Raw genomic sequence first — 19,956 nt, 5'->3', positions numbered from 1 at the left:
AGTGTGGGAATAAGCAATTCCTAGGGAAAGAAAAAAACATACTTAGTCTCATTAATAGAGAAAAACAAAAGAAAATACAAATTGCCTCTTCATCTGATAGAGATTTTTAAAAAATGGTAATGCCTAATATTGTAACTGCTAGAAATTTTAACGAAACATCAATAACATCTGATACTGCTAACAGTATGAGTTCAGTTCAGTTCAGTCGCCCAGTAGTATCTGACTCTGCGACCCCATGAACCACAGCACGCCAGGCCTCCCTGTCCATCATCAACTCCCGGAGTCCACCCAAACCCATGTCCATCGAGTCGGTGATGTCATCCAACCATTTCATCCTCTGTTGTCCCCTTCTCCTCCCACCCCCAATCCTACCCAGCATCAGGGCCTTTTCAAATGAGTCAACTCTTCGCATCAGGTGGCCAAAGTATTAGAGTTTCAGCTTCAGCATCAGTCCTTCCAATGAACACTCAGGACTGATCTCCTTTAGGATGGACTGGTTGGATCTCCTTGCAGTCCAAGGGACTCTCAAGAGTCGTCTCCAACACCACAGTTCAAAAGCATCAATTCTTCTGCGCTCAGCTTTCTTCACCGTCCAACTCTCACATCCATACATGACCACTGGAAAAACCATAGCCTTGACTAGATGGACCTTTGTTGGCAAAGGAATGTCTCTGCTTTTTAATATGCTGTCTAGGTTGGTCATAACTTTCCTTCCAAGGAGTAAGCATCTTTTGATTTCATGGCTGCAGTCATCGTCTGCAATGATTTTGGAGCCCAGAAAAATAAAGTCAGCCACTGTTTCCACTGTTTCCCCATCTATTTGCCATGAAGTGATGGGACCGGATGCCATGATCTTAGTTTTCTGAATGTTGAGCATTAAGCCAACGTTTTCACTCTCCCCTTTCACTTTCATCAAGAGTCTCTCTAGTTCTTCTTTACTTTCTGCCGTAAGGGTGGTGTCATCTGCATATCTGAGGTTATTGATATTTCTTCTGGCAATCTTGATTCCAGTTGTGCTTCCTCCAGCCCAGCGTTTCTCATGATGTACTCTGCATAGAAGTTAAATAAGCAGGGTGACAATATACAGCCTTGATGTACTCCTTTTCTTATTTGGAACCAGTCTGTTGTTCCATGTGCAGTTCTAACTGTTGCTTCCTGACCTGCATACAGTTTTCTCAAGAGACAGGTCAGGTGGTCTGGTATGCCCATCTCTTTCAGAATTTTCCACAGTTTATTGTGATCCACACAGTCAAAGGCTTTGGCAACAGTATGAGAAACAGGGACTTTTTATTCACTTTTTTGTCAGAGGTGATGAAAATGGACACTCTTTTGGAAGTGCAACTTGGCAGTACCATTCAAAAATGCTTTAGGCTACACTTTAACTTGACAGCTTCACTTTTGGGAGTTTGTCTTGTGGATGTGGCTTTACAGGCAGGATGCACAGGAGGAGATGGGTGGGTACCACACAACCAGCCTGCCTCTGTTCACAGGAAAGGCTTCTCATGAGATGCTGTGAGTGGAGAGAGTGTAGTTTCTTTTGTGTTAAAATTAACCAGGCAGGTGCTTAATTAACAACATCTCCATGGAAAGTACATGCAAGGGAGTGTTCTGAATTGTCAAACAGGAGAGATCTGGGAAACAGGTCCAGGGTGGTCGGGGGAGGAGGTGAAGGCAGAAACTGGCCAAGGCCTGTCACCTTTCGCTCATAATAATCTACACCATCTCCTGTTTAAAATAATGAACACATATTACTTACATAATTTATATTTAAAGTCTTTATTTGCGTTTTATTGAAAACCCATCATGTTGAGGAACAAACTCTCTGTTATGAATTAGAAAAGGTTCCTCTATGCAGACCTACTGTGTCCATGCTCTGATGCTCAGAATCTAGAGACCAAGTCCACTGTAAAACTTTATGGAAAACGTGACTATTCTACTTTGTTCTCATTAGATTTTTTTGTTCTCGTTTAGAAAAATTGAAGTCCTGTCTTTTAAAAAGACGTTATTCTCTTTGACAAAGAGGCCAACCACACACACAGAAAGTATCTTCATATTTCTTAAATTGCCTTGTTACTACTGCTGTTATTATGTCAATATTTTTCCCTATGTTTATTTATGCTTCTCGTAAGACTAATTCTTTCTCTGTTTCAGAGTTTCCCCAAAGGGGACATTAACGGTTTTCAGATCGACAAATCCCGTGTGTCCATGCTGTCCATGCCAGGGTGCTGTGTTTCCCCTCGTGTCCACCCTTAGCAGCTGGTCCACACCCATGGCTGGAGGAGGGTGTTCTAGGGCACAGAACAGGTGTTCTGTGGGTGGGGAGTGCATTCATGAACACGGGTTGTGGCCAGAGAAGGCTGTGGAGAGAAAGCTGCACAGAAGTTCAGACAGACTTCCTCTGGGAGATTGCTGACCCCTGGCACTGGCTGCGAGGTTTTAGCTCCTAAGATGTCACAGAGCAGGCAGGTCAGCAAAGGCCACATATAGCCCGTGGCCAACTTGAAATCAAATTGCATTCCAACAGTGTGTAAGCACAACTAAACCCTGTGTGTGTGCGTGTGTGTGTGTGTGTGTGTACTTGAAGAAACAAAATTCTGTGAAGTTCCATAGAAAGTCATCGGGTCCTGGTTTTCCTGTCTGATTAGCTCAGTGTGGAAGGAGATGTGCCCGGACCCCTGAGCTCTAGCATTGTAGAGCTGGTCTTCCATCTCACTGGGTGATGGGTTTGGGGTAAGAAGAATGAAGGAGTTGGTCTGTCTGATGGGATCTCAGACCCTCGTCCCCAGCCTGGGCAGGAATAAGAAGCCCTGCCTGACACAATCCACTGCTCTGTGCTCAGGCCTGGGCCCCGCCTGCCATGGAAACAGAGGCCTTGCTTCCTTGGGCACTTGATTCTTTTGGAACCACTCCAAATATGGGGTGGCCAGACTGAGGCAGCAGCATGAATTCTGATGAGACCGGGTGTTTTCGGGGTGGTATGGCTATCGAGGGCAACATCGTGAATCCTGGGTCTCTTGGCCACATGCCATGATGATCTGGAATACGGCTGCCCTTTCCTAGCAGCCCAGCCCCCGCCCCCAGCACAGTGGCGTTGTGATCCACCCCCACCCCCCAGCACTTGGGCATTCCCGGGCACTACTCCCCACAAGTCTTGAAGTTACCACGTGGAAAGAACCCTTGCCTTGAAGGAGGGATGAGCTCATGCTAGAAAAACTGTCAGACCAGGTTCTGACTGAGTCCCCAGGAAGCAAGGGCTTCAGGGCTTGGACACCACGCTTCCCAAGCTGCTGCTGCCAGAGCAGGAGTGTGTCCTTGAACATTACCGACCAGATTCCCGTCCTCCCAGGAGGGCATCCTCAACCGTAGCTGGGAGACAGCCCTAGCCTGTTAAGATGTAGCAGTGCCTTTGGAAGGAGGATGGAAAGAGGTATCTGCAGAGTGCTGGAATGGGACGGTGTCCACTGTCCTCAGGATTTCCAGGTTCCCTCTGAGTAGTTGGGCTTCCCTGGTGGCTCAGATGGTAAAGAATCTGCCTGCAATGCAGGAGACCAGGGTTTGGTCCCTGGGTTGGGAAGCTCCCCTGGAGAAGGGAACGGCAACCCACTCCAGTGTTCTTGCCTGGAGAATCCCATGGACAGAGGAGCCTGGCGAGCTACAGTCAACGGGGTCACAAAGAGTCAGACATGACTGAGCGACTTTCGCATCTGAGTTTTCTTGTCATCTGTACTTTGGCTAAGAGGTTATACTGCGCTCAATGTTTCCCATTACTGCACTGTCTGGGTGCAGCTGGCTGTCATGAAAGCTTTCTGGAAGTATCGTTTCTGCCCTCAGGGAGCACAAGCTGCCTGTGTTCTTTCCTCTCTTGCTGGCGTTCCCAGCCCCGTGGGCAGCTTTTCCCTGGCTTTGCACTCAGACAGCTTTTCAAACAGGCCAGTTCACTGGCCAACAGGACTTGGATTTCAGGTCTTAGCCTGTTATAATTCAAAATGTAAGCTCAGGAAAGTAATGGGCAAGTGACAGAACAATGGTAATCAGGAGTTTCTACTGACGTTTTTGGGAGGCCCCTGCACAGGGCAGGGAGGTGGGAAGTGAATTCCCTTGGAAGTGTGTGCATGTTCACGGCCACGGTCACTGCCCGGAAGCAGCCCGCCTGAGCCGAGACCGGTTGTCAAGAGGCCGACCACACACCCTGCTGCTCACTGTTCTCTGTGTTTCATCTGGAGGCTGAAATAAATCTTTGTTAGCATATCTATGGCTGATTCATGTTGAGGTTTGACAGAAAAGAACAGAATTCTGTAAAACAATTATCCTTCAATAAAAAATAAATTAAAAAAAAAAGACAGCCAATCATAGAAGGCATCTTTATGTCTACAGCCCAGAACTAGATACAATAAGCTATCAGTAAATGAAAAAAAAATTAGATATTCTGAAGATTCTTGGGAGGAAAATGTTCTCAACCTTGATGGTGTTAGGTTGGAATTGGTTGTTCTTGGTTTAGCATCTCTGTGATGTAGGAACAGTGCAGTCCCCATATTGAGACAAGACACTGCACGTGGGAAAAGCGTGTACTCACACACGCAGACTTTGAAGGAATGACACTCAGCTTTAGACACAAACGTGTCGAGAGTCCCTGTCACGTGACCTCGTCTCTCTTGTCGGTTTGCAGTTTAACTCGGCAGCCAAGCAGCTGATAGAGTGGGACCAGCCCCCCGGGCCAGGGGTCGCGGCCGGGGAGGGCGCTCCGGCCGCCACCCCAAGCAGCACGGCCCCCAAACAGCCCGACGGCAAGAAGAACACCAAGAAACGGCACTCGTTCACCTCCCTGAGCATGGCCAGCAAGGCGTCGCAGGCCGCCCAGCAGCGCCACTCCATGGAGATCAGCCCCCCGGTCCTCATCAGCTCCAGCAACCCTGCAGCCGCAGCACGCATCGGCGAGCTGGCTGGGCTCTCCTGCAGCGCACCCTCTCAGGTATGGGGCCCTCCGTGGCTCAGCCGTTGGGGGCTGTGACTCTCCAGGGGCAAATGGAGCCCTCCTCGTCTGTGGGTGGCAATGAAGAGGGACACAGCCTTCAGTGTCGCCCGGACCGGCTCAGTCCCCTCACAGGGCCAAGCAGAGAGTACAGGACAGCCCCAGCTCAGTGTAAAGCACGTGGTGCCACACGCCCCTGGGCATTTGTCTGCTCCCCTGGCCATACCCTCCGTGGTCTTGGCAGGGTTTGCAGCCTTTTAGTGTTGCTGGCAGCTTTGGAGGATACAAGAAGGTCCATCCACTCTTCCTTTGCTTTTCCCCCTCAAGTCCCTCTTCACATAGCCCTGTCCAGCCAGGACGCAGCCCCATGAGGAGGCGTGAGTGCAGCAGAAAGCCTGGGGCCCACTTGCTCGGGGCATGCGTTCTGAATGTGCACCGCCCCTGGCAGGCTCCTCACTGCTGCCTGCTTCTGGGCTTAGCCGTCTGTCAGTGACTCTCTCTCTTCTCCCTCCGCATTGGGGCCTGCAGGGTCCTCCACGTCCGGGGCCACGGGGGCAGAGACCCCAGGCGGGCTCTGGTCCAGCCCTCCTGTCCTCGCTGCAGGGCCAGAGACAGGTCTGTCTGTCCAAGTGCACAGCCCATTGGAGCTCCTCATCCCGCCTCCCAGCCTGGGGCTCTTAGAGCACTCCAGCAGCAGCAAGGATTCCTCTGACATTTGTAGGATCGGGCCCTTTAAGCTGAGTCTTGGTAAGTTCTTCCTGCCCTAGAGGTTCCTAGGTGACAGTGTGCACTTGAATGGAGCCTCATTTATCTTCGAAGAAAGATTTGTCTTTTCTATGAGGCCAACGTATCGATGTCCTCAGAGAATATATACAGGTGAAGTGGATAGGATAGCTGAAGCCTGCTAGGTTGTGTCCTAGGATGAAAAACCCTTGTGTGTCTCTAGAAAGTGATGGGAAATAGGAGAAGGTTCACAGGAGCCACAGAAACTGGGGTTTGGGGGCAAAACCTTCGTGGAGGTGCCCTGGGCTCTGTGGTCAGTGTGTGAGCTGCCAGGTGCAGTAAAGCTTTAAAGGGGTGTGAATTCCACGCAGCAGACTTACCTGTGAAGATCGGCGATGTACTGGTTACCCCACCTTGGCAGGGCCTTGTCCAGGGGAATTGAAAGTTCCTTCAGGCCCCCTGGGAACCCATTTGGAGCCTGTCTTTGTCTTGATCATCTTCTTCCTAATTATTGGGACTGAGGAAACTAGGTTTAGGATTAAGTTCTTGTTACAAAAAGCCCAGCAGTTTCTGTGTGACATTGTTTCCTGGAGAACAAGGTCGCAGGCAGTCACCTTCCTTCCACTTTTAATAGTAAAAGAAGGACGGCCCATCTGGGCAGGAACCACCCTCCTCCAACTCTCTGCAGTCACACTGGGGTGCAGCAGGAGTGAAATTGATCCCATAACTGAACACGGGCATGAAGGGACCTGAATAACTCAGTTTCTTCCTAGTAAATTAGTCTCAGGTAGTGTTGTGGATAAGACACCTTTGAAAACAGGTAGTTTGGTTTGGCATCATTCCCTAAAAGGTTTTGTAAACAGTTGCCTGCAATCCATTGGCACATCTGGGCAGCTGCATTTTAATTGTGGGTCCCCATGGGAAGGTACAGGTCCTGAGAAGTGATCCTGAAGACAGCACGATGTGCCTTAAATGTGTGACGTAGATTCAGTGTGCTGGCGGACAGGTGAGCATCCCAGAGAGCCCCCCTGAACAGGATCCTTGGGGAGGTGCTGATGGGCTGGCTCGTTGTGCGCCAGGCAGGCCCCGGACACACGCATGTGAGGCAGTGGCCATGGGATCCTACATGTGAGATGTCGAGACCAGTGTTTATCAAGTGACTCCTTGGCGTCTGACACACGTTGCACCCTCTACACATTTGGGCTCAGGAACCTGAACTGGACTCTGCCTGGCCCCAGTTATAGACACTACAGGTTTTGTATGATTCATCGTGACTTGGCTTCCCAAGGTGTAGCTGGCCTTGTCTGTTTCGTTAGGTGTGTCTCCCTTGCATTCACTCCTGTTTCCTTGGCAGGTTCACATAAGTACCACCGGCTTGATTGTGACCCCACCTCCCAGCAGCCCAGTGACCACTGGCCCCTCATTCACGTTCCCATCGGAGGCGCCTTACCCAGCCGCCCTGGCAGTGAGTACAGCACCCCCTCCACTCCCCATCCCTGCCCGCTGGCCTGGCCCCTCCACCCCGCTGACACTTTGAGGGTGGAGGAGGTCTCTATCTTTCACCTCTGTCTCTGTTAATTTTAGCAAAAAATTACATATGCTCAGGCCTGCAGCCAGCACTCTATTTTAGCAGTGGAGGTGGGTGGCCTGAGGCGGCAGAAAGAACCCTGTGAAGCTCTTTTAATGTTCATTAAAGTTCAGCCTGATTTTCTGCAGGCTTATTACCCTTTGCTTCTGTCAGGTTTCTAGTTGGGCTGATTTATCCAGAGACTGAAGAGGTTGGACTCCCCAGGCTGGGTGGTGCCTTGGTCCCCAGAGCATAGGTTCTTGGCTCTGATCTCAGTTCCACTCTGGGTCCCTGGTCTCCTGTTGGTCTGTGTGGCAGGGGTGCCTGGGGGCTCTCAGATGAGTGATTCTGCCCACAACCCCACAGCCTGCAGACACAATCTGACTGGGGGCTTTCAGATACCCTCACGGGGGAACAAATAGGAGGAGCAAGGGCAGTCCTGGGAGGCTGATGCAAAGAAGAGCCCCGAGGGGAGAAAACTGAAAGAGCAGAAGCAAAGCATGCAACCCTGGGAAGCAGAAAGCAAGGGTCTAAGGATTGCGCTTCCCGAGCTTGCAGGTGAACTGTGGGGAACGAGCCTCTCTCGTCCAGGACACGACCTTGTTACATGTTCAGACTCTTTTCTTCCAGTGCGAGGAGAGTGAGGAGAGAGGAGGTCCCTGACTCCCCTCTCCCAAGGGGACCCCACCCTCTGCCCGCCTCACAGAGTCTCTGCTGGCTGTGCTGCCCGGGGAAGTTGTGGCCAGCGGTGGGGTCCTGACTCCCCTCTCCCAAGGGGACCCCACCCTCCACCCGCCTCACAGAGTCCCTCCTGGCTGTGCTGCCCAGGGAAGCTGTGGCCAGCAGTGGGGGTCAGGCCTGGGACAGGGAACCAGCCCAGTTGCGCGTGAGTGATGCGGTTGTGAGGTCACACAGCCTCCTTGAGCCTCTTTGTCCCCACCTATAAGATGAAAGTCATCTTGTCTGCCTCAGGGAGGTGGCACCGCCTGGGGCATGGTGGGATGACTGTGGCAGCTGCCCATCACCCTCTGTCAATGGCCGTGGCAGGTGTGACGTGCCCTCCGGTTTGCTTAGAGCCTGGGGTCTGGTTCATCGTTAGGGTCTTCTCTGTCCTCTGCACCAAGGGTGGTGAGACTTCTCAGGGGCTGGTTTGTTTTCAGATTGTGGACTTTATGTATGTCGTGAAGATGGAAGACCTAAGGCCAGACTTGCATCCACCCCAGGCCAGGACCTCACAGCATGTTGTTGGCTCCATCTAGTCATATTTTCCTCATTTCCTTTTGCCTCATTTTTCTTTTGTTTATCATGTCTTGATATATTTTATGAATAGTTGAAAGCTGACTTTGAAATAAGGTGGGCTATAAATAAATGCAGGATTAGTATCTATCTGGTAGATACTAGTACACTAGAGACTAGTGTAGACTTTTGAAAGCTTTCTGTAGAGTTAAGTAAGCATGTTCCTGAATTTGAATAGAAGTTAATAAGTTCCAATTATCATTCAAGCCGTTTTTTGTTAATGTTTCTGGGACAATTACAGCTTCCTTGATACAACAACCGTGTAGGGTGGGAGAAGTTGCATTGATTCCTCTGGGGAGAAGGGGTAATCAGGTAACTTTTACGGAAAGGTGGTTTCCCTGAGGTTCCATTGGCCATGGGTGTTTCACCGAGAATCAAGTTTCCCAGTCTTCCTGCCCTCTCATCCCCAGAGAAGACCCTGTTGGTCCATCCTTGCTTCCTTCCCACCCACCCCAGTACATTGACACGCTGTTGGAATTTCCATTTCCAAATGACTACTTCATGTGGCAAAATTCTAACTTGATTTCTTAAGGGAAAAATAGCTGATTTTTCTGATCATAGAAAAATTAATTAGTGGCAAGATGTAGAGCTGGCTGTGCTTCAGCCATTGTGGGCTGATTATTTTACGATAAGTGAATGGCCAGTTGCTCTTAGCTGGGTGCACGCTAGGGCATCCTGGGCACCTGTTACGAGAGAGCACGAACCCACAAAATCAATTTACACTCAGCCACTTCACCCCAGGATCATATCAGAGAGCCTGAATGTTTAGCAAGAGGATTTATTAACATTGTGTCTCTGCCAGTTCTGCTTAATGGGAAACTAATTATAAGCAGTCCCACGGCCTGTTGTCCCAGGAGACGCCTCGCTCTCAGAGCCCAGAGTCAGCAAGCAGGAGTGCTGGATTTAATGTGTTAGGTTTAAGTGGGAAAATCTCAGTAACAGGTGCCCTCTGAATCTTCCATCAACCTGGCAAGTGTCTGTGTAAAATGTGAGACCTTCCCAAGACCTAGAGTGCAGTCACAGCAAGAGCAGGTGGCGTGATGGGAATGAAGCCGCACTCTTCCTGGTGTGGATTTTAAGTGCTGAGGGCCACGGCTGGACCAGGGCGTGAGTATTGTTTCTAGCACTTTTTCACAAGTTAAAACTTTTTAATTTCTTACGCAGAATGAAATTGTGAGTACATTGTCCTAAATGTTTCACGTGTAATAGTTAAAATGTTAAATATCTAACATTAGAAACAAAACTGGTATTCCATGTAATTCAGACATCCACTGTTCACAGCAGGGGCGGGTTTTCCTCTGACCAGCTCTGTGGGGAGGAGGGTACAGATCTCGCTCCTGTGTCCTGTGCACACCAGCAGCGAAACTTGTGGAACAAATGAGGGTGACCCCTGGGGCCAGCCAGGAGGTTTTAGTCATAAGATGTCACAGGGTAGCCGGGGCAGTGAAGGCCACATGCAGCTCGTGGCGAACTTGAAATCAGATTGCATTCCAACAGTGTATAAGCACAACGAAACCGTGTGTGTGTGTGTGTGTGTGTGTGTGTGTGTGTGTGTACCGGAAAGTAAATGATGTCAGTTTCTCAGAACAGCCAAGATGTATTTGGTCATTGTTGTCCATGGTGGAGGGTCCAAAGGGTCAGGGCAGGGACCTGGATGTAGGGGCGGGACCATCACGCTTGGCAGTTTGAGAGGCAGAAGTGGTGCCTTTGGAATTGGCAGGATGTGGACCAACTTCACAGTGACTGCAGAGAAGGTCTCGGCATCTCAGGGACCGAGGTCTGCTGATCTGTATCAGACTGTCCTGAGGGCAGCGGAAGCACAGGAGGTTTTCTCATTCCCGAAAACCACGTTGAGCATCTGTGCCTCCCGTGGGCAGAGCCAGGCGCCGGCAGCACAGGGACAGCGAGACGGTGTGTGGCTCCACGGCTGCGTGAATCCTAACCACCAGAGCCTGCCCCCAAGCCGCCAGTCCTGGGCACCAGAGCTGTGAGCTCCGTGGACAGCACGTGGCCGCGTGCATCATTTCTGCAAGTCGGGGAGCACAGGTGCACCCCTCTCCTTGTGTGTCAGAGCTGGAACCATGTATCCACAGCTGTGAGAGGAGGTCCATTCCCAGAGAGAATTAATTAATCTTCCTAATTACCAGATCCTTAATTACACCTCCCCTTCAGACACCATCTTCCAAGCATCTGTTTCTAGCATTTTAAGTACTTTCATTTTTTTTTCTTTTTTTCATAGCCGTGCCTACGACTGACTGGCTTAATTCTACTAGGTATCCAGATGAGACAAAAGCTCACTTCCCATCTTCTTAACTTTACTGAATCCTGATACCTGTGTTTTTTTAATCACTAGTATCAGTGCTTCCATTTTTCTACTTCCTACTCATCGTTTAAAAAAGGCAGGATACTCAGTTGCACACACACTGCTGTGTGCAAGGGGTTGATGCTGCAGGAATTAGTGACACCACTACCCCGAGGGGATGACCAGCCGCCATCCCTCTATTAGCCGAGCAGCTGAGTTCACAGCACAAGCAGAGCGTTTACAGAGGTTGAAAGTGGATTCATTGGAATCTGATGTTTAGGAAGGATGGAATTGGGGGATGTTTAATGGTCTTTGCTCAGAGGACCCAGAAATGCCCAGATTCTTATGCTGGCGGTCACTTTCTACTCCAGAAGGAGAGGGGGATGCGCACATAAAGGACAATTGGGAAGAAAATGGATCCTTAATGTAGCCTGGAAGAGAGCGGATATATGTCTACGTAAGGCTGAATCACTCTGCTGTGGAGAAGAGACTGACACAACATTGTAAATCAACTATCCTCCAATAAAAAAAGTTAATTAGAAAAAGAGAGGACGGATCATGTACAGTCAGAGTGCTTTCTTGGTCAGCGGCCTGTAGCCCTCACCCATGGTTAAGACCTTGTAGAGCTCAGCGCCTGGGCACCTCAACACTGGTCACTGGAAGGGGAGAGGGCAAGGGGGCACCAGTGAGGAGGGGCCCACAGCACGTCCTTGAATTCTCCCTCACTGTCCCCTGGCCGATGTGGCCCATCGGGGCATGTCATGGAAAGGGGAGAGGGCAAGGGGGCGCCAGCAAAGAGGGGCCCACAGCATGTCCTTGAACTCTTGCTCGCTGTCTCATGGCCCCACGGTAGCCAGGAACCAGCCACCTGGACAGGACGCTTTGCTCTTGGAGGAAAACTGAGGGCGGCCTGCAGGGGCCAAGTGGGAACTGGAGTCTGCACAGCGTTTGACACCAGCCCCGTGCTGCCTCCTGTCCCAAGGTCAGTGGGTCGGGGAACACAGTCTGTATATGGCGGACCTGAGCATTTCCCATCAGCTGACCCCCGAGCCCTGATTTTAGGGAGCATCCTCGTGGCCTCCAAGCATCAGTGCTGGTAGCAGAGGGTCTGGATCTGCAGAAGCACCAGCAGAACCTCATCTCAGCGACCACGAGACCACAGCCAGTCCCCTGTATCGGATCCCAGAGGCCCGGCCACAGCCTCCTGAGCCTCAGCCCTTCCTCAGCACTCAGTGTGGAAGCAGGCCAGCGGCAGAAGGCCCCCTCGAGGGGGTGGCTGCGGTTCTTGCAGGACAGCTCACAGCAGGTTCCTCCCAGGTATCTTTGTCCCCGGGGTTTTTTGGTGTGGGCTGTTCACCAGCACCCATGGGGCCTCCTGGCCGGCCCAGCCCTGGACGTGCCAGGGCCCTGGCATCTGACCAGCCTCACAGGACGGCCACGTCGGGGAATCTGGTTGTGATGTCTGCTCTGTGTGCTTATCCTCCAACACACGCACACACACACGTGCATGTTTTCCCAAAGATAAGCAGCCCAGTGCTGGGGTATGCCAGATGTCAAGTGAGTCCTAACTTACGCTTTGTAAAATTCATACACACCAAATATTTCGTTTCTGTACTTACTAACTATAAGAGATGACCTTTTCTTCAGTTCAGTTCAGTCGCTAAGTCATGTCCAACTCTTTGTGACCCCATGGACTGCAGCATGCCAGGCTTCCCTGTCCTTCACCATCTCCTGGAGTTTTCTCAAATTCATGTCCATTGAGTCGATGATGCCATCCAACCATCTCATCGTCTGTCACTTTCTTCTCCTGCCTTCAATGTTTCCCACTATCAGGGTCTTTTCCAGTGAGTCAGCTCCTCCCATCTGGTGGCCTTGGAGCTTCAGCATCAGTCCTTCCAATGAATATTCAGGGTTGATTTCCTTTAGGACTGTCTGGTTTGATCTCCTTGTAGTCAAGGGGACTCTCAAGAGTCTTCTTCAGCACCACAGTTGGAAAACATCAATTCTTCTGCACTCGGCTTTCTTTATGGTCTGACTCTCGTGACCTTTTCTTACATTTTGTTAACGTAATGTGGCCTATGATTTTATCAGGCCTATAGATTTCCTTCTCTTTTTCTGCCTTTTGTCTAGGGCCAGTGAGTACAGGCTCTACTGACATGAAGGTGCAGTTTCCTTCTCTTCCCTTTGCCAGTGGAATTCTCCTTAGAGCCGAGTGGGCCCTTGACTCTGAGTCATTCCGGGGTGGGTGGCCTGAGTTCCTTTTGTCCACTTGTCACCTGCGCCTTCACGGCCACACAGCTATGAGGTGGGGCCTGGAGAGACACAGAGGAGATGGCTCAGTGGTGAGCTCAGGCCGTCCCGTGCTGTTGTGTGCAGTGTCCCAGCCGGTCCCACCTGGGTCACAGGTGCTAAGTCTCCTACCAGGGTTAGCTTTGTTTCTCTCCACTTTGTCCTGAGACCAACAGCTCAAGTGCTCGGCCTTTTCCTGGTTAAGGGTCACGAGGACTCCAGGCCCCGCGTGTGCCCTCCTGGAGTCACAGCACAGCCTGTTGTGTGACTGTCTGCCTGGCCTTACCTGCCCCGGGAGCGCCGTCAGCGTGTCTGTCCTGCCTTGGCCGCAACATGGGGAAAGTCTTCTCCATTGTGGGAAAATGGAACATAATGTGCGCAGCAGTTGCAGCATGCATCTAGAAATTGGAGGTTCTTCTCTCCTGCAGTGTTTCTAGAACCATGTAACTTAACAGGCAGATGAAGTAACTGCTGATGGAGGGTCAGATTTTTTTTCCAGACAGCAGAAACCAGTTGGTGTTCTCCGTGTTCAGAAACCATGGGGTTTTTCTTCCGTTATTTTGACATGGAGACACCACTTGCCCTGCCCAAGTTGCAGTCTTCAGCCTCCTTATTTCTCCTTTGATGCAGTTTTACACCGAGTGGTTCAGAGATCTGCCGCAGGTGGGTGAGGTGGGGGTTCAGGCGAGTCTGTGCCAGTTTGCTTAGTATCCAGACCCTAAAGAATGATCTGGGCTGTGTAGATTAGAAAGTAGCAGGCGCTCCATTGATTCTGAAAAGGTATGGAGTCCTATGGGCAGAGCCCGTAGAGTGACTGGCAGCTGCTTGCGGTATACTTGTTAAAGATTACCAGCCTCGATAGTCCTGAGTTTAAAAAGCTGGCAGAGCTAACAAGAAAGGAATAAACAAAAGCAGCAAGCATGGCCCCGCGATTGTGGCTCACTGTTGTTTGTGGTTTGGGAAGCCAGATGTCCGAGGAGATTTTCTTCTGTGGGCGTGACATCCGAGATTTTCTTCTGTGGCCATGGTGTACAGTGCAGCTGGATTGTCTGCTACTGTGTTGAAGTTTCGGGTTGCAGAAACAGTCTCAAATTCATCCCCAGAAAGCCGTGTGCTGTCATAGCTGCCCCTTGGAAGGCAGTTGGATCCTGATCCTAGTTTGTGCTTAGAAGTGCCATTAATCTTGAAATTGCATGCAATCTTGTAATTTTTTTCTTTCCCTCCTCCCAATTGTGATTACTTACCTGTTTGCTAGAAGGGTTGCTGTGGCTCTAAGACCTTAAAGGAGAATAGAGAGGAGTCTTTTAAAAGGAGGCTTGGGTATAGTGTGCAGGTGCTACTCTGTGTAGATTCCACCGACATCTTTTTTTTATGGGTTTCTGATTCCTTTTCCCTCCCACTTACTGGAAGAGATGTAAATAAGTCATCTGTTCCTTCTTTTTCTTTCTCTCTCCAGACTCTGAATCCTCCTCTCCCCCCGCCCCCTCTCCAGGCGGCCACCCCCACGGGCACTGCTGTTGCTGCTGCCGCCGGGATGGGCCCCAGGCCCGCAGCTGGACTCACCGACCAGACCACACACCCGCGGCCACAGCCCCGCCCCAGCGTGTAAGTGCGGGGTCCTTTCTGCCCCCGGACCGAACCCAAACAGAGAGGCAGAGAACAGCCTTCTGGGGGGAGCTGTGCCAGGCTGGTGTCTTCTACCCAGCTGTGTTTGTGATTAGGAAACAAAGTGGTCTAAGGATGGGCCTTCTTTGGCTTCCTCTGCGAGTGCTACCCAGGCTTTGTCCCCACCTTCATCCCCAAGTAAGGATGCGAGGGAACAGGGAGGGCCCCGCACAGGTCAGACCTAGTTGAGGTGCAGGGGTCCCCGCAGTGAGTGTCCAGAGTCGGGTTGCTCCGTTCAGAGTCTGCCCATGGCCCAGTGCAGCTTGCAGGCAGAAGCCCGTCCAGTGCACACTGACCCGGGAAACACTTGGTCCCTGCTCATGTTGCCGCCGGTCTCCCTGTCTTGGTGGCTGTCACCTGCACAGACGGGCTATTGGGCTCTGTCCGTGATCTGGACTTGCTTTGCCTCTGACTCGCAAGTTCAGCGTCTACCCCAACTAAGCCCATGGACACAGGTGCCGCCCACTGCTGGTTCAGCATGTGAGGGGAGGCTGTGTGCTGAGCTTCCCGGTGGGATTTTGGACCACATGTCCTCAACAAGGCTGCTTCCCAGGTCTCACCAGGGCCATCTGCAGGGCCCAGTTTCACCGTGGGCATCTGATGCCCTGCTGCAGGTGTGCACAGTGGGGGGTAGCATCAATTCCTCCACACTCACAAGTACCGTTTGGCGGGATCATCACCTTTGCACTGGGAGAGCCAGGTGGGGGGTTCAGAGTCAGGCGGCTTCTGCCTTTTCAGAGTGGATGGCCACCATTCAGTGGACAGTGATCAAGGCTGCCCACAGATTAAAGGATTCTACTTTCTGTTTACTTTTGTACAAAACATTCAAGGCTTCGTGCCAAAGAAGAGTTCTGCGCATCGTGTGGTATGTCTTACTCACCTTGAAGTCAAATGTTTTTTCCTCTTCTAGGTATGTTGCCATTTATCCTTACACTCCCCGGAAAGAGGACGAGCTGGAGCTGAGGAAGGGGGAGATGTTTCTCGTGTTTGAGCGCTGCCAGGATGGCTGGTTCAAGGGGACGTCCATGCACACCAGCAAGATTGGGGTTTTTCCTGGCAATTACGTGGCCCCCGTCACGAGGTATGGCTCTGAGCAAGTGGCTTGCTGAGCCCTGAGTACAGAAGCTTTGTCCTTTCCCATGATTTCCAGCCTATCCACAGTTCCTTCTCATGTTACAATTACGTGTTACACAGCCAGCATTTTAGAGGTCCCTGCCTGTATTTGCCAAAGTCCCTTCTAATCCTCAAGATCTTACCTTACTCTTCACATGTGAAATTGTAGATTTCTCCCAATACAGGCGCTGGTTTTAAATTATGTGCTTTAAGTCACATGTGAGAAGACTGTACTACACTTTTCAGTATTTTTCTGCTAGGAAGTTAGTGCTATTTAATATAAACACAAGTGATGTTATTAATACTCTGGTTTATGTGATGCTTACCTGACATCTGGCATGCAAAGTTCTGTGTTCCACACCTTAACACCAGGTCCTCAAACAGCTCCCTGGTATGTGCTGTTATGATCCCCACTCAACAGGGGAGCAGGTTGAGGTGGAGAGGTTAAATAATTTGAGATCACCTGGTGAAGAGGTGCTGAAAGCCAGGTGTTTATTCCAATAGCTTGGTGATTATGTCTGAATTCTCACAATTACTTTTTTTTATGCAATCAGAAATGGAACTCCTTTAACATGACATAAGTCCCTCACCCTTCTCAGAGGAGGGCAGTTTTGCTCCCCAGGGGATTTTGGCAGCGTCTGGACATGGTTCTGATTGTCACGATGGGGGAGCAGGTGCTACTCGCTGCCAGTGTATAGAAACCAGGGACACGTACGACATCCTGCAGGGCACGGCACAGCCTTCACAGAAGGGAGCTGTCTGGCCCCAAATGTCACCGAGGCTGAGAAACCTGTTCTAGGATAGTAGGAGGCAAGAACTTGGGATGTGTTGCTATACACTTTTCACTTTATTTAAATATAGTCCCCATTCTGGGCACTGAGAAAGGTTGCTCTGGGATGACCGTGATGACCTATGATGGTGTCAGTGCTGAGAAAACCCCAGGTTTTGGCCACTGGGCTCTTAACAAATGGTCCAGCTTAATTGTGTTAAGTCATTTCTCAAAGCCCCTGATTTTGAATAAATGGCTTAATGAACTGACATGCTGTCAGATGTCGGTCTCAGTCCTCAGGCTGGCTGGCAGCCTAATCCAGTGAAGATCACTGTCATTGCAGATGGCAACAGAACATTAGTTCTAATTAGACTTGCAGATTTTTCATCAGTGTAAACCTTCTTATCAGTATATACTAAAATCTACATTCACAACTCAGAAGATGGCAGCTCTGTCTTCCCTGGTGGGATAAAACAAACAAAAACCACAACAACTAAGGGAGATAAACCAAGCAACAACCACATGTCTACTTTCTGAAGAAAACATTTTCCTAAGACTCAAATACAAACTATCAAAAGTCTCTGGAGAGACGCTTACTGATGGAAAATTCTCTGTTATTCCTCATGATAAATAATGAGGTTCGAGTTAATGAAGCCTTCTGCTTGGTAGAAAGTTACTATCTATAGAATTGTTGTCTAAGTGAATTTAGAATATTAAGAAGTATGTTACATAAAACTACACTGAACCTAATTTAATGAAATTCAGCCGGTAAATATTTGTTGAGGGTTGGCTGTGCCGCTATTACTGCCCATGCCAGAAGGATGGGAAACAACCATTGCCCATTACCCCGCTGTCAGGGAACTTGTACTGAGTCAGGAGTATTTCACTGGGAATTGACTAAAAAAACTCCACATCGTGTTTTATAATCAAGGGTCATAGAGGAAATCCACCTGAAACAGAGGCGAGTCCCGACATCCTGGGCCTGAGGCCAGGCTGCTCGGGATGACAGGATTGAAATGCAGGTGAGGGGGAGGTAGGGTGAAGGGAGCAAGAGGGACATTACAGGGGTGTGTGCTCACATGTGTGTGTACACGGGGCAGCTACAGAGAAGGGGTACGTGAGCCCAGCTGTGACAGCCTAGACACTGTGGTCTGACAGGCCAGAGAGGAAGAGTGCAGGCCCTGGAAGCCCGTGGGCAGAGTTACCTCCAGATGGGAGCTGAGCCAAGAAGCTGTGTCACCAGCAGAGTGCTGTACGATCTTTCTCCCACTCAGAAGATGTTTCCAGAGCTCTCTCTGCCTCAGGGCCATTGTTGCTTAAATGTGTTTTTCTTACCTTTGGTCAGATAATTGCATTCTATAGTGTTATGTCTTTAAGCTCTGCACCATTTTCTTTGGCATTAGTCATCCTAGCTCCCTCTTGGCTCATGGACGGGGTTTCTGTCTCAGCAGGGCCGCGACCAGTGCTTCGCAAGGCAAAGTCCCCATGTTGACGACTGGCCCAGGGAGTCGTGGGGGAGTCCCGGCCAACCCTCCGCCTGCAGGCGGGCCTGCCCAGAAGCCCCCGGGGAACGGCGTGGCTGGCGGTCCCGGGGTCCCCACGGCCGTGGTGTCGGCAGCTCACATCCAGACGAGCCCCCAGGCGAAGGCCCTGCTGCACGTGTCCGGACAGATGACTGTCAGCCAGGCCCGGAGCGCTGCAAGGACAGGTGGGTGTTGGGCCAGGGCACCGGGAGAGGGGCCTGAGCAGCCTCAGACCTTGTGCACCAGAGGCTGCGAGGATGTGAAGACGTTCTGAGAGAGCAAGGTGGAACTTTAAGACAGTCTGACAGAGGAAGGTGGAACTTTAAGACAATCTGAGAGAGCAAGGTGGAACTTTAAGACAGTCTGAGAGAGCAAGGTGGAACTTAAAGATAGTCTGAGATGTCAATGTATGGCAAAAACTATTACAATATTGTAAAGTAATTAGCCCCCAACTAAAATAAATAAATTTATTAAAAAAAAAAAGATAGTCTGAGAGAGCAAGGTGGAACTTTAAGACAGTCTGACAGAGGAAGGTGGAACTTTAAGACAGTCTGAGAGAGCAAGGTGGAACTTTAAGACAGCTGGACAGAGGAAGGTGGAACAAGACAATGAATAACAGGAAGTGGAGGCCAGCACAGCCTCATCACCATCACTTTACATCAGCTTCATTTGGCTTCACCTGCCCAGGTTGTGAATCCAAGACTGGTCTCCAGACCAGGGGTCTGTAAGAAATTATTACTGGACGGGTCCTGAGAATGTCGATAGTACATGAAAATGTGACTTCTGTGGTCGAGACGAGGCGATCTGGGGTCCCACTGCTGCGGAGGCATGGCCCCGCAGACTGCCGTCTGGGTGTTGGAATGAGCTTAGTCACAGCTCTGTTTCAGACACCGTCAGACCTTAAATAGCTTTCTTTTCCTGAAGTGTTTAAAACCTCCCAGGGCTCTTGGTTAACAGTGATAGAGAAAACGGGTTCAGTTCTATCCGAAAATCCAAAGGAAGAAAAACAGGTACCAAGAAAAGGGAGAATAGGAAAAAACACTAGGGGCCAGCCTACTCTGCCCTGCCGGGTGCGTGGGGGGTGGCGCCTCGGCCACAGCCCCGGGGAGCCTCCTGCATCCCTGGGTGTTGTCGCCCTGCAGGTGCTCGGCAGACGTGGCAGCAGACAGTGTCATGGGACAGAGTCGGGGCGCTGACCTGGGATCAGAGAGGGGATGATGTCCAGGGGCCCCCCAAGAGTCAGCGCTTCTAAACCGCGTGGTTTCTCATCACTGTGACACGCGCAGGGCTTGGTGAGCAGCAAGGCTCCAGCTCACACTTTCCTCCTCTCTTCCCTCGTCCAGTCTCGGCACACAGCCAGGAGCGCCCCACGGCGGCCGTGACACCCATCCAGGTCCAGAGCGCCCCGGGGCAGTCCCACCACCCACTGATGTCGCCGCAGCCCCCTACCCCACTGGGCCCCCCTGCCCACCCAGCTGCCAGCGGCCTGGGCCGGGTCGGAGGCCCCCTGGCCTGCGCCACAGCCCCAGCGAGTGTCCCCGCCACCTCCCTGGAGCCCGAGCCCAGCGGCCGCCCCGCGACCCTGCTCCCGGGGACACCCACCTCTCCTGACAGCAGCTTGGCAGCCAGGCCAGACAAGGATGGCAAGGTGAGCCCGGGCGGCTGCTGACCCACTCGCGGTGTGGGAAAGTGGGGTTTCATTCAGCTCTGGAGCTTGTCCCCCAGCCACTCACTCCCCTA

The 19,956-nt window shown here is 51.0% G+C and overlaps 1 protein-coding gene across 7 annotated transcripts in view; it reads left to right on the top strand.

The window, feature by feature from the left end:
- The window catches only part of SH3RF1 (SH3 domain containing ring finger 1), a 156,506-nt gene that overhangs the window by 119,723 nt on the left and 16,827 nt on the right, over window positions 1–19,956 (top strand). For 2 of the 7 annotated variants that reach the window (XM_081495013.1, XM_081495024.1), the window contains exons 5-10: window positions 4,667–4,969; window positions 7,047–7,157; window positions 14,639–14,751; window positions 15,722–15,892; window positions 18,145–18,401; window positions 19,560–19,864. In XM_081495013.1, the coding sequence (XP_081351139.1) occupies window positions 4,667–4,969; window positions 7,047–7,157; window positions 14,639–14,751; window positions 15,722–15,892; window positions 18,145–18,401; window positions 19,560–19,864 (1,260 nt within the window). Of the gene's footprint in view, window positions 1–4,666; window positions 4,970–7,046; window positions 7,158–14,602; window positions 14,752–15,721; window positions 15,893–18,141; window positions 18,402–19,559; window positions 19,865–19,956 lie in introns of all 7 variants that reach the window. The other 5 variants (XM_081494981.1, XM_081494992.1, XM_081494959.1 and 2 more) reach the window with 3 other exon arrangements.

This window comes from Giraffa tippelskirchi, chromosome 1, assembly GCF_054371585.1.
Source record: "Giraffa tippelskirchi isolate mGirTip1 chromosome 1, T2T-mGirTip1v1.2.pri, whole genome shotgun sequence".
In the NCBI taxonomy this organism is placed as follows: domain Eukaryota; kingdom Metazoa; phylum Chordata; class Mammalia; order Artiodactyla; family Giraffidae; genus Giraffa; species Giraffa tippelskirchi.
Note: the sequence above shows the minus strand (reverse complement) of the source record. Positions and strands in the feature narration are given on the sequence as shown.